Raw genomic sequence first — 14,356 nt, 5'->3', positions numbered from 1 at the left:
CCAGCAGATTTTTTGTTTTATCAAAAATACACCTTCATCTTTTACATTTCTGTTAGAAGAGAATTTGGCTTTAGACAGTGTCAAAATCTTCTCTTTCGCTGGACTTGTATGTAAAATGTTTTTCTTAGACCTGGGGAGAAATACATTTCAAGAGAGACCTTGATTTTCAGTTACAGTTACAGACAGTGATCTTAAGCCTCTTTAGAATCACAGACTAAAGCCCAGGTTGTGGTTTTGATCATTGTAGAGGTATATATCCTTTATTTTATGATTGTAAATCATGTTTATAAGCCTACTTATCTGTTTTATAGCTACAAGGTATTATGGAAAAAAGAATACTTCATTATTGAAGGGCGAAAAATAAGATTCATCTTGTCCCTTTAGTGATGGGTCACTGGTGTCATCTTTGTATATGAAGTACAGCCTGTTTTTATCTCTTAGAGTAGTTTATTAAAGCATTGCCATTTATGCTATGTAAAGTTGTTGGAGCATATGTGAGAAAATTGTAAAGTTACTAATTATGATTTACATTTTAATTTGACAAGTTCTAGTGTCTCTTTTGCCTTGGTTATAATGTTTTATATATAAAGCTGTTTGCTTTTGCATGTGTATTTGAACTTAAGTCACGTGCATCAAGTATTTTTCATATTGGTAAATGAAAGGCAGATTTATGGGCAACCTTATCAATTATTGAGAGTAACTCAATAGTATGTGCGTTTTCTTCCTTTTAAACATTAGCCAGTATCATGCAGTATCCAGTGAAATTTCTCTAATTGACAGGCTTGTGGTAAATCAGCTTTACCTTGTGTATAGAGCTGCACTGTCTAATACTGTAGGTACTGGCCACATATCACTTTTTAAATTCAAATTTGAATTAATTAAAATGAAATAAAATTACCACCCCAGTTCCTCCATTAGACGAGCTATATTTCAAGTGCTCTAGAGCAATATGTTGCTTGTAGCTTCCATATTGGACAATGCAGAACATTTCATCACTGCAGAAAGTTCTAGTGGACAGTGCCTGTATGGAGGCTTACCAGACTGCTGTTCACTTCCCTGGTTTATCTGAATTTAAGTCTCACAAATATTTCATCTGCAAATGAGTTTTTTAGGGATGCAAATTTTTGAAATGGCAACGCAGAAAATTGTGGTATTAACTCAGTGGATTTTTGTGGTTGATACTGTATTTTGAGTTATATATATTTGTGAAGTGAGTTATACTTCACCTTTCCTTAGTGGCATTTTCTGTTTATTTTATCCCTCAAAAAATTCACAGAAAGACTAGTGCTTTCTTGCATCGAGTGGGTAGAAATCAAATTGAAAAGGTCATATCAACTATTGATTTAAAGAATATTTATGAATTTCATTTACTTACATCACATTTAATGAAGTTAGCATGCTTCAAAAGACAGTTAACATCACAACCACATGTTTAATGTACCATGATTGGTAATTCATGTAATAGCTCTTTTTTTGTTATTACTCTCGTTCCCTCTAAATGAGGGATTTCTCTGATGAAGTTAATAATAATAACAACAACAATCTGACTAATCAATCCCTTTTTATTCAGCATGGGCGATTATGCAGTGGAGACCACATTCTAAAGATTGGTGACACAGATCTAGCAGGAATGAGCAGTGAGCAAGTAGCCCAGGTCCTCAGACAGTGTGGAAATAGAGTCAAATTGATGATTGCAAGAGGTGCCATGGAAGAACCAGCGGTGCCCACCTCTTTGGGCATCACGCTTTCCTCATCCCCATCTTCTACACCAGAGATGCGGGTAAGGAGATAAAAGCAGTTAATGGGAAAGTCATAGACTGTAGCACTTAGATGACAGTGGTGTTTATTTAGAAACTAGACTTATTAATGTTAGTGTATTAGTGCTAAAGAATGAAGCAAAATTCAAATGTAATGATGTTTCAGCACTAATAATAGTTTATTAAATAGGAATAATGTCTAACAGGTGAAAGATAGATTGCTTAAAAATTCTAGATTACTGTTTTTGATTTTTCTCTAAGCACATTTATGAGGAAAATGTTTTGAAGTTTGGATATATTTTAAAGAATTATTTGCTACTAATACATAAAACATTTAATTCTATCTTTTTCTTACTTAGAAGAGTTTCTGTAAGGTGGGCTGTAAGTTCCAATCATTCCCTTTCAACACCTTGCTTCTTAGTGTCTTTTTGTGGGCAAGGTGGATAAATAAAGCTTACTAAAACCTTTCATTGTTGTTTTCAGGTATGTCATATAATTGTTATCAGATTTGTAATAAGTTGCTATTCTTGACCCACTTATATAATTTTTTTTAGAGAAAAGTTATGCTTTCGGGGTTGTGACAAAAGCTTCATAGGCGCAGAGCATTCCATCTTTGTTCTTAACTTGGTATGATAAAAGCTAGAATGTTTCAAAATTATTATAATGTGATGGTTATCTCAAATAGTTCAGGTCAGAAGATGATAGTGGATTAAATATCAACAAAATAATTTTATCCAGAAATTTCTTAAATATTTAAGAAGAGAATTATGACCAATTTCTATATGAGCTTTATAGCAAATGCAAGTTCTACATTCCTTTCTTATAGATTTAAAAACAGTTATTTTCTAAACAGTTGCTACAAATTCTTTCTTTTAATATTCTAACCTCCTCCACAAGCCCTTTAAAACTTTATTAGAACACTTGAAATTTCCATGATTCTGTTGTTTTTAGGATTGAGTATCGTTGCTATTTTTTGCAGGGAGAAAGAAGTAAAGAAAGAAAGCCTGTTTATGAAAGTATTTAAATGGCATTCTTTTGTGGTAAACAAAACATTTTATTCAGCAATATATAAATGAATGCAATACCAAAAACCACTTGATGTAATTGAAAGCTTAGAAAAATATCTATTCTGTGCATATCATCATTTGTGAAGCTTGTGCCCCTTTTAAAACCATTCGATAGTCAAATTGCCACCCTCTAAAATAGCACTTGCATAAGTCTTATTAAAAATAGAAGACACATTTGTTTCAATTGAAGCAGATTTCATCCTGTCATTTTCTTGTAATTATCTAAACTTTAAACTTTTGCTAAGTTTGCACAGATAATTATGTGCAATGAAAAAAATAAAACTTTACTATACAATTATATCTCATTTAGGTGACTTATCAGTGAGGTACAGAGTATGCTTAAAGAAAATCAGAAACCATTACCAGCTCGCCCCAACCTGCATGTCCATTCGAACCAAAGACTTCATTCTTTTGTGATCTTCCTAGGGTTCTCTGTGGAATCTGCTGACACCACACTAGTATATAATGCCAACAACTTATTGATGACTTACTGTGCTAGTTCACTCATGCTTTATTCAGCGAGCCTTGCCCTTCAGTCCAATACATAATAACAAGTCTACATATTAGAGAAATCTGCTTTCAGGTACCACTCCAGGAATGAAGGAAATCATGTGTAAAGGCATTCTTTCCTTCTAAAAAGCTTTTTGTATTAAAGTTTGAATTTATAAAGCAAATACAAGGACAGTTTTTTTTTTTTTTTTTTTTTTTGCGGTACGTGGGCCTCTCACTGTTGTGGCCTCTCCCGTTGCGGAGCACAGGCTCCGGACGCGCAGGCTCAGCGGCCATGGATCACGGGCCTAGCCGCTCCGCGGCATGTGGGATCTTCCTGGACCGGGGCACGAACCCGCGTCCCCTGCATCGGCAGGCGGACTCTCAACCACTGCGCCACCAGGGAAGCCCCAAGGACAGTTTTAATTAGCTGTTTGATATATTTCACTGGCTTTCAAAATAATCATCAGTCTATTAATAGTATATCTGGAGGATAGATTCACATTCATGGTGTTAGAATCAGCTCTCAACTTAAGGTAGTAATAACGGCATGTCTTGAGTGGGCAGTATGGCCCCTACATTCTAGGAGGAATTAACATACTGTGCAGCTTTTAAGAGCAGGGGTTCTGCAACCAGCTTATCTACATTTGAATTCTGCCTCTACTAGATTGCTGTTTGTCCTTGGAAAAGTTTGTGTTCCTCAGTTTCACCAGAGAAAAATTGACAGTAATTGTACCTACCTCATAGGCTTATTCTAAGGAGTAAATGAATTGAGACATGACAGGTGTCTGTTATATAGAAACTGCTCAATAATTGTTAGCTGGACTTGTTCTTATTCCTGATAGACAGTTGAGCAGAGTGATGCTTAGAAAAAAACAGTGGCAAAGCTAGATTTGAACTTGCTGATGTGGATTCAAAGTATGAGTTATTTTAACTGTATTACATCCTAACTTCTTCAAAAATGAAGATGAGCCATCCCTGAAAATAGAATTTGTTAATAAGAAACTGTCTAATTTTTAACATTTTGCACGCACAGACAATTATATATTTCTCTGATGGGGGTGTTCAGCTTTACTCTTGACATTCCTTTTGAGTAAAAATGTGATGCTGAGTCCAAGTTGTCAAGATTGAAGGAGTAATCCCTACTCTATAATTTTCTAGCTGAGTTCTCTAACACCCAATTACATCATATTATTTCTAAAGATTGTGGCTTAAAAAAGATTATCTTGTTTGTTTACATGTTTATTTATGTGTATATTTATTTATCAATTTTATTTTAGGTTGATGCTTCTACTCAGAAAAGTGAAGAAAATGAGACATTTGATGTAGAACTCACTAAAAATGTCCAAGGATTAGGAATTACCATTGCTGGTTACATTGGAGATAAAAAATTAGGTAGTTTTTAAACATTAATATTCTATTTCTTTCATCTTGGCAATTGCCTGTAATGTCTTTGTCTTATGAAATATTGAATCAACATAATGTATTTTCAGATTGTCATAAACTGATGGAAATCTTCCTTAGGAATGATTTAGTGCAGGCGACTCTGATATTTTATTTCAGACAAAACCATTGTCTTTTTCTGTAGCGTAAGTTTCTACTAGTGGTTTTCTTTGTGTGGTTGGTTGATTTATATCTGTGCAAAATTAGGATTTTATATTTGGAGAATGGAGGATGGGTATTGTTTGAGTGTGCTTTGTAAATAGTAAAGCAAAACAAAGCAAAAACAAACCTATTTCTAATCTTAGAACCTTCAGGAATCTTTGTAAAGAGCATTACAAAGAGCAGTGCTGTTGAACATGATGGAAGAATCCAAATTGGAGACCAAATTATAGCAGTAAGTACACATTTAATAACAGCTTTGTTAATTTTCATGGTTGAGAGATGCATTCTCCTAGTTCATGCAGTTTTGAGAACTACAGGTAGCTCTGTACTAATTGAAGCTTGCTTTGGTGGTTTGAGCTGTCATCACAATTACTCATTATTTTGTGGAAGTCAGAGCATTGGATAGAAGCTTTATTGATACCTTTTCTAAAGGTGGGACACTTTCTTGACTAACTGCTAATACATCTGCTTTCTGGTTTTAATGATTTGGGTACATTAATAATCATACTTGTATTTTAGCTGCAGATGCTCCAAAACTAAAGACCAGACATTATCACTTTTAGTGTACTTGAATCTGAAATTGGGTTGTGTGCATTTTTTTACATCAGCTTCAGAATGACACTATTTTTGTTGGCACCATGACCAGGGCTCCTTTTAGCTGTAAGACTATAAAGGAATAAAAGAAATAAAGCCAGATCCTCTTGGTTAGATCAAGCTCATAATTGTATCCTAGTAACATTAGTACGTTTTGACCACATAGCTGTTCAAGGTAGTATAAAAAGAATCCAACTTTCAGTTCAGTGTTCAGTGGAAACTGGACTACCCTAACTACTTCTCAGAACATGAATCCCAGAGACCCTGCGTCAAGGGCTTTCTGGTTAAATAAGTTTAGGAAAAACTGCCTGTGATATCATTTCTTAGGGGTCCACAATGCACATTGAAAAATCAAAACCTGAGAAGTTTCCCAATAAAGAAACTTGTTTAACTCTTTTACTTCAGAGGTTCCTAAACTTTTGTAATCATGTTCTTTCTTCCCTCAAACATATATTATATTCTTTGGAGTACATTTTGGGGAATGCTGATTTATCTTAATATATATTTGTTTATGTGTAATGAAGTCTGTTTTCCCCTTGGGATCTTAATAGTAGTTAAGATAGAAGAGTCCTTGTTCACTGCAGCATTATTCACAAGAGCTAAGATGAGTAAGTGACCCAGAGGTCCATCTGCAGATGAATGGATAAACAAAATGTGGTATATACATACAATAAAATATTATTTAGTCTTATAAAGAAGGAAATTCTGTCACATTCTACAACAAAACCTTGAGAACATTATGCTAAGTGAAATAAGCCAGGCACAAAAAGTCATAGCAACAGAAAGTAGAACAGTTGTTGTGAGGGGCTGGTTAGAGGAGGAAATGGGGAGAAGTTGTTCAATGGGTATAGTTTCAGTTTTGCAAGATGAAAATGTTCTGGAGATGTATCGTATAACAACGTGAATATACTTAACACTACTGAACTATATACTTAAAAATGGATAAGAGTAAATTTTATGTTTTGTGTTTTCTTTCACATTTAACAGAAAGATAGAGATGTCCTTTATCAGTCTCTGCTCTTTGCTTCTACATTGCAACTCTGTGACTTTTCTTGACCTTTGTTCTATAAAACTCCTAACTACACCTGTTTACCTCTTGAAATCTGCTCTAAAGACCAAGTTGTGCGTGCCACCTAAGCTGGTCATATCCTGGGAAAGAGCTTTCCCATTGTATCTCTATTTTAATATACAATGAAACTTAACTACTTTACTTTTTTTTTTTATTTTGGAGGAAAAGGAGAGGGAGAGAGTGAATATATACATATTCTAAATCCATATCTGATAAAGAATTAAAAATTGAATATATAGCTAATGTACTTGCCCCCCAGACTATATATTTGAATCTAATAGAAAGCTTTTTTAAAAACCAGCATTCTTGAGATATAACTCACAGAACATACAATTTGCCCATTTAAAGTGTACGATTCAGAAGCTTTTAGTATCTTTACAGTTGTGCGTTCATGATCACAATCAATTTTAGAACATTTTCATTAACCTTTAAAAGAAACCCATCCCATTAGCAGTTACTCCCTAATTCCTCCATCCTCCCAGCCCTGCACAACTACCAATCTACTTCCTATCTCAATAGATTTGCCTATTCTGGACATTTCATGTAAATGGAATCATTCAGTAGGTGGTCCTTTGTGATTTGCTTCTTTTGCTTAGCATAATGTTTTCAAGGTTCATCTATGTTGTAGCATGTATCAATTCTTAATTTCTTTTCTTTTTTTTTTTTTTTTGCGGTACGTGGGCCTCTCACTGTTGTGGCCTCTCTCGTTGCGGAGCACAGGCTCCGGACGCACAGGCTCAGCGGCCATGGCTCACGGGCCCAGCTGCTCCGCAGCATGTGGGATCTTCCCAGACTGGGGCATGAACCCGTGTCCCCTGCATCGGCAGGCGGACTCTCAACCACTGCGCCACCAGGGAAGCCCCTTAATTTCTTTTTATAGCTGAATAATATTCCATTGTAGAGACACACTACATTTTATTTATCCATTCATTAGTTGATGGACATTTGAGTTGTTTCCACTTTTTGGCTATTACAGACAATGCCGCTGTGAACATTCATGTACAAACTTTTGTGTGGAAGTATGTTTTCATTTCTCCTGGGTGTATACTTAGGAGTGGAAATGCTGGATCATATAACTCCATGTTTAACCATTTAGCAAGAAGCAAGATTCCTTAACCTACAAAATTGGGATAAAGACACTTCCCTTGTATGATTTTTAGGAAAACCAAATGAGTTGTTTATTTAAAATACATAGTATGCATGGCACATAAGTACAGTTTAATTAAGCAGATATTTATTAAGGGTCTGAAATGATTACACATTTAAGTCTCATAAAAGTTTCCTTTCAAGCTTGTCATTATTTTCATTCTTATATAAGTGGAATCTCAAATATAATTTCGCTTAGGCAAGATCAGTGCTAAAGGAAATTTTTGACTCAAAAGCAGAAGCACCCTTCTTCTGAAGTATTTTCTTGCTTTCAATAAAATCACTGTCTTTGCTGTCATCAATGTTATATTTTTAATTTTTAGCAACATTCTCTTCAAAGTTGGAAGCACCTCGACTTTTAAGGAACATGATGCAGTACTTTTGATCATGCATTAATTTTGTGCAAAATACCATCATCTTGTGGGCTTTTGAGATACGGGTAGGAAAGTTCTTCACACTAGTTCCTTTTCACAACTGCTGTATTTGATTTTTTTTTTTTCAATTTTGTCCTAGCAGCAGCTATTTGGAACTATGTTTTTATTTTGTAATTGTTGAGATGGTGAGAAGATTAAGAAATTATTTCCTACTATTTTGAGGATGTATTATTTTGAAACATTAAACTCTTTTGTTATAAGATTCCTGTTTTACGAATTGTGCTCTGTTGACCCCTAGAGTTTCACTGTAGACATTACGGGGCGGGGAATAGAGACTATTTTTCCCACATTATATATTGGTATTCTATATAGGAATTATTTAATAAAAGGTCTATTTTTTTTTAAAGTTGACCAACCTTGTCATTAGATAAAATCATATACTCATTTTTTTAGATTGGTATACAGAGATCCTTGATAAAAGCAGTATAGAATTAACGTCTGATTTAAAAAAAATTCTAAACAAGCATATATTGATAAATAAGGAAAGGTATCAAGTGTTGCCTTTGGTATTCTGTGACTTTGTTAATAGTCCCAAGTTTTGTATGTGTGTATAGGTATAGGCCACATTGGAGGAGGCTTGGCCAGCTAGATTGAGTGTGCTAAGGAGCTGGGCTTTTCCATTTGTTCTAACTAGGATTTCTCCCCTTATTAATTGCACCTGTTAATTGTGGTATCTGCACTGCACATTTTGAGGATGTTGGATCTCTCCTTGAGATGGCACATAGGCAGTTTACTGCCATTGCACCTAGTTCCACAGCACTTTTGTCTCTGGGACAGTTGGGTCTGAAGCCACCTCTTAACTCTCTTCCTGTGATATTGAGGGATCAGAGATGGCCTGAGCCCTGATTTAGGTTTTGGTGACCTTGTCTCATATGTATGATGGGTGTAATTATGTTGATCAGAAACTGCTCCCATAGGGCTTGGGGTTTTCATGTTTATTAATCACTTCTTCACTTTATTAATAATAATAACAGTTTCTGAGCATCTTTCCAGTACAAAGTGCCATGTGCTGTAATTTTGGGAAAGTGGGTACCATTATTCTCATATTACAGATGAAGATACTGAGAAATTTGAACCAACGTCTAGGTTTAAAAGTCCGTGGTTATTCCATTATAGCAATTTCTTCTGTGCTAGTACCTACCATCTCTGACATTTGTGTAAGGAATATATTTTAAAATTCAGGTCATCAGGTTTTGAAAAAAAGGGAAAAATGTGTTTTTTTCCTTTACATAATGAACTTTATTGCTACTAAGTAGGAAAAATCTACTTTATTGCTACTTAGTAGAAAAAATCATATACATTCGATTTTTCTTAGTGAAACTGCATTTAAAAATTGAGCCATAAAGGGCTTCCCTGGTGGCGCAGTGGTTGAGAGTCCGCCTGCCGATGCAGGGGACACGGGTTCGTGCCCCGGTCCGGGAGGATCCCACATGCCGTGGAGATCCGTGGGATCTTCCCAGACGATAAATGACGATAAATGAAAGAATGTGTTGGTAGACTTTCTGAACCTTTTCTGTCTGATAACCTCTTCTGTTGCCTTTGCACACTTGAATGATTTGGCTCGGGATAACATAGACTTTGCATAAGGAAGACTTAGGGGGGGTAATCTTAAACAACCTTGGAAATTTTGTCATCAACTCTCTTTTAGTTTTTTATAGGGAAGGGTCTTCCCTTTTCCCTGGAAGAAATCTTAGGCAAGTGCCATGACTTACATTGTTCTTAGAGAGTAAAAGGCCTTTGGCCAATCAAAAATCACCAAATACAACCCCAATTTAGTATTAAAAATTTCCCTTCCTAAAGAATTAATTTCAGACTGCCTCCCTGGCCTCCCAGAAGCCTGCTATGAACTGATGGCTTACATAGGGATAGAGAATGCACTCTCCAGTATGTCTTCCCTACCTAGCTTTTCTTTTCCTCCCTCACCTTCTCATTTGCTTTCTGACTCTTACCAGTGTAAAAGGTGAGAGAAGGAAGAGAGGAAAAGACAGTAAGACACTTCATCCTTGACTGACACTATTGTAAGATGGCTTTGTACTGAGTGAACCTGGAGGATATTCAAAACCGACTGTCATTTAGGGTTCCTTCTTGGATTCCTGAGAGATCCTTGTGGAGATATTTGAACTTTCCATGACAGATGGTAGATTTTTTCATCTGACTGACTCTTCTTCCCTTTGGCCCTGGTTTCTCAGCATTCTGCTCCATAGATTCTCTCTTTGGGGTGCCATTATTCCCTAGGAGTACTCTTGGGTAGGTTTCAAGATGGCTCCAGCCTGGCTGTCTCGTGTGTGTGTGTGTGTTTGTGTGTGTGTGTCTGTGTGTGTCTGTGTGTGTGTCTGTGTGTGTGTGTGTGGTCCCCTTCTGGTCTGTGCCCAGACAGAGTTAGGCTTTTGAGCAGTTCTCAACATAATAGTTTTCTCTTGCTTCACTTTCCGAGCAGTTAAACAGCCTCTCCCTTAACCTCCTTACAGAGCTAGACACAGTCTACTACCTTCTTCCCTACAACACGTGATGCAGCTCTTCTGACTTGTGGTCAAAGGCTAAACATCTAGGTGGAGTGGGGACTTACAACACTCTTCTCTCTAGAAAAAAACAAAACAAACCTCCTTTAAATTTTTCCTAATCTCTAACAACCCAGCCCATTTATGCCCTAAATGTGTACAAATTATAATTCTTGACCAGTTAGTTTAAATTTCTGCATGGTGGCCATCTCACAACACGATATAGGATATAAATAATCATAGCATCTCAAACATAATTTCCATTTTCACATATGTTAACACTGAATACAAAATTTTGGGTTTGTAATTTCTTTCACAAAGGATTACCTGCTCACTCTGTTGCCTAGATGCTGATAGATTTTTTTCTTTTGATTTTTGAAATCTAAGAATTTAACCATGATATGTCCGGTGTTAGTTTTTTTCCCCTAGTTTTTCATATACCTCTGATTTATAGAGGCAAATTTCTTTATCTACTAATCATTTCTTTGATTATTTTTTTCCTCAGTTATTTTTTTTTACTTCCTCAATTATTTTCCTCAATTATTTTTTTCCTCAACTATTTTTTTCTCAATTATTCTCTTCTCAATTATTCTCTTCTCAATTATTCTCTTCTTCAATTTTCCTCAATTATTCTCTTCTCCTTGTATTTCTTTTCACAATTACATTGATTTTCTAGATCAGCCACATTATGTCTTCAGTCTTATTTCCCTGACCATTTTTATCTATTTATTCTTATCCTCTGAAATATGGGAAAATTGCATATTCCTGTCTTCCATTCCTTGACTTTGTTTTTGCAGTATTTAAAATCCTGTTGACTGCCTTCACTGTAACAGTTTTCTTTTTCTTTTTTGGTAGATACTTGTTCCTTCTTTGTATGTATAATCCCTACTTCCATCAATATAATGAATTATGAATTCCTTTGAAGGGAAGTTTCAGAAAATACCTTTTTTCCTGTTCACTGCAGTGACAGGAAAGATGGAAGATGTTTGTACTGATGCTTCAGGGCACTTGCCTTCTTTTGGACTGTGGTATTCAATTCTTGTGACCTTTAGTTATTCTCAGAGATCTCAGTGAGAACTATGCTTGTACAAAAGGGAGTTGAGATGGATTTCTGTACAAATAATTCAGGAATTGACAAAGCAAGAAGGAAGGGGAAAGTTTAAATTTAGTCAGTTTCACTTGTAGATTAATAGAGAGGAAACCGGGAAACCACAATGGGGAACGTTACCTCTCTATAGTAAGAGATTGTTTTCTTTGTGTAACCTGGAGTTAGTTGGGGTTGTGTGCGTATGCATGTGTGTGCATAGTGTGACTTCACTGCACATATGTAATTCTGTGCTGCCCCATGCTCCCAGCTTGGTGTGACCTCTAGCACTTGGTGTAGTTTTTAGAATCACTGGTTAGGGTCCACATGTACCATCTGACTTTCTTTTTTTTTTTTTTTTTTTTTTTTGTGGTACGCGGACCTCTCACTGTCGTGGCCTCTCCCGTTGCGGAGCACAGGCTCCGGACGCGCAGGCTTAGCGGCCATGGCTCACGGGCCCAGCCGTTCTGCGTCATGTGGGATATTCCCGGACCAGGGCACAAACCCGTGTCCCCTGCATCGGCAGGCGGACTCCCAACCACTGCGCCACCAGGGAAGCCCTGACTTCCTCCTTTTAATGAAGGGCAGTTGTTGGATTTTACTGAAGTTTCATCTTAACAGACGAGAGAAACTATTCCCTCAAATTTAGAGATCCAGCTGGCCTGCCTTCAATCTCGTCATGTTCAGACCATTCCTCATAGAAGTTCCTCCAAGTTACTGGTATAGGGACTTGTCTTCTTCCATGGTTTCCAGTTTTGTTATGGTGTTTTCTCTGTTATTATATTTTTACTAGTCTTTCCAAGAGGGAATCAACAAGGTGGTGGTGGGAGGAAAGAGGAGAGTGTTAGACACCTATGTGCAAGTTGCCATTTAACTCAAAAGTGTCGTACAAAACTTAAGTAACTTCCAAAGTCCAGTTGATCATTTAGATCAGAGGTCTCTAGGTTTCTGACTGAATATCCCCATTGGTAAAAAAATCTGTATCTATCGATCTATAAACTACCCCTTTCTCCTTCCTCTTTTATCCTCTCTATATATTCATATATGATATATGTTGTTTTATATGTATTATATATATTGTTTTATATACATAGTTAATGTATGTATTATATATGTGTGTGTGTAAAACAAATGAGATTTAAAATATGTTTAATTAAGAGTGTGTTATATTCTTCCAGAAACCTCTGCAGTAAGGGTACTTCATCTTGGAGATCACTGATCTAGGTCTTTATTGTAGTTCTCATTCATTTAGTAAATATTTGAGTGCCTAATGTGGTCAGCACTGTGCTCAGAAAAGCATGACACTTAATAGCCATTTTATAGTCATTTCACAATTCAAAAGGAATATCAGTGACTTTGAATTTCAACATTAAATTTATTGTTCCAGTTTTCCAAATTGTTTTCAAATTTTATGTATTAAAAAATAAGGTGTTATAATCTGCATTTATTAATTCAAAAATATAATTTGCTTTCCAAATAAACCTTTGACATATGAGCCAGTTTCTCATTTCTCATTTGTGAATATCTACTGTGTGAACAGCACTGTGTTTTTGTTTGTTTATTTGTTTGTTTTGGTGGCCGCATGGCCTGTGGGCTCTTAGTTCCCTGGCCAGGGATCGAACCCCAGGCCATTGGCAGTGAGAACGCGGAGTCCTAACCACTGGACCGTGAGGGAATTCCCAGCACTGTGTTTGATGCCACACAGAGCCTGTCCTCTTGGAGGATGCAGAAATAAACCAAATAACGACAGAAAACGTAAAATTAAATTTCTGATAAGTGCTGTGAAGGAGAAATGGTAAAGGGGACTTTGACTAAAGTCAGGGGCCTCAAGATAGCTTAACTGTGGAAATAACTATTGAACTGAGATCTAAAGTACTTATGGGTGTTTTAGTAAATAGATAAGAAAGAGCATGGGCTGGAGCAGGCTGTCCAGAGAGTCTAGACTGAGGGAATAGAACTTGCAAAGACCTCACGGCTGAAGGGAGCACTGCAGGTCAGAGAAACGGAAATGGTCCTCTGGGGCTGGAGTGCAGAGAAATAGGCAGCATCCCGCAGGATGAGGTTGGTGATGGGAGGTGGGGTTGACACAGCCATCCTAAGCCATGTTAAAAATTTGGAGCATTGTCTCAAGGAGTGTTCTACGAAAGGCCGGGGTGGGGGGTGATGGAATCATATCTGTAGTTTGGAAAGATCACAGGGGCACCATCAAGTGTTTTGTCATTTGTGAACTATAAAAAGGGAAAATATTTTTTGAAGAGGCAAAGAAATAAAAAGGAAGGTAGTTTTGTCATCTTTCTTTTTTTAAAGCCGGTGTAAGTATGATTTCGGAATTCGTCAGCACTCTCAGTAGCCACTTCCTCACTGTCCTCTATACCTCTGTATCCTGCCTAGGACTGATTTCCAAACTTGACTGTGCGTTAGGTTCCCCTAAGAAATATAAAAGAATATTTTAAAAGGTGGAGAATCCTGGCCCCCTCTCTAGACTCGCTGGCTCATAATTTCTGGAAGTGAGACCCCTTAGTTTGTATTAAAACAGATGAAACACTCCTGCGTGATTCCAGTGCGTCTGAGCCAGTACTGGTCCCCAGACAGGTTTTAGCCCATCCCCCCACC

General features: G+C 36.7%; 1 protein-coding gene across 8 annotated transcripts in view; it reads left to right on the top strand.

Moving 5' to 3' along the window:
* Positions 1 to 14,356, top strand: part of MPDZ (multiple PDZ domain crumbs cell polarity complex component) — a 167,645-nt gene that overhangs the window by 63,066 nt on the left and 90,223 nt on the right. For all 8 annotated transcript variants that reach the window (XM_067744394.1, XM_067744390.1, XM_067744393.1 and 5 more), the window contains 3 exons: positions 1,571 to 1,780; positions 4,594 to 4,708; positions 5,062 to 5,150. In XM_067744394.1, the coding sequence (XP_067600495.1) occupies positions 1,571 to 1,780; positions 4,594 to 4,708; positions 5,062 to 5,150 (414 nt within the window). The remainder of the gene's footprint in view (positions 1 to 1,570; positions 1,781 to 4,593; positions 4,709 to 5,061; positions 5,151 to 14,356) is intronic.

The sequence above is a fragment of the Pseudorca crassidens genome, chromosome 7 (genome assembly GCF_039906515.1).
Source record: "Pseudorca crassidens isolate mPseCra1 chromosome 7, mPseCra1.hap1, whole genome shotgun sequence".
NCBI lineage: Eukaryota > Metazoa > Chordata > Mammalia > Artiodactyla > Delphinidae > Pseudorca > Pseudorca crassidens.
This window is presented reverse-complemented; position numbering and strand designations above follow the sequence as displayed.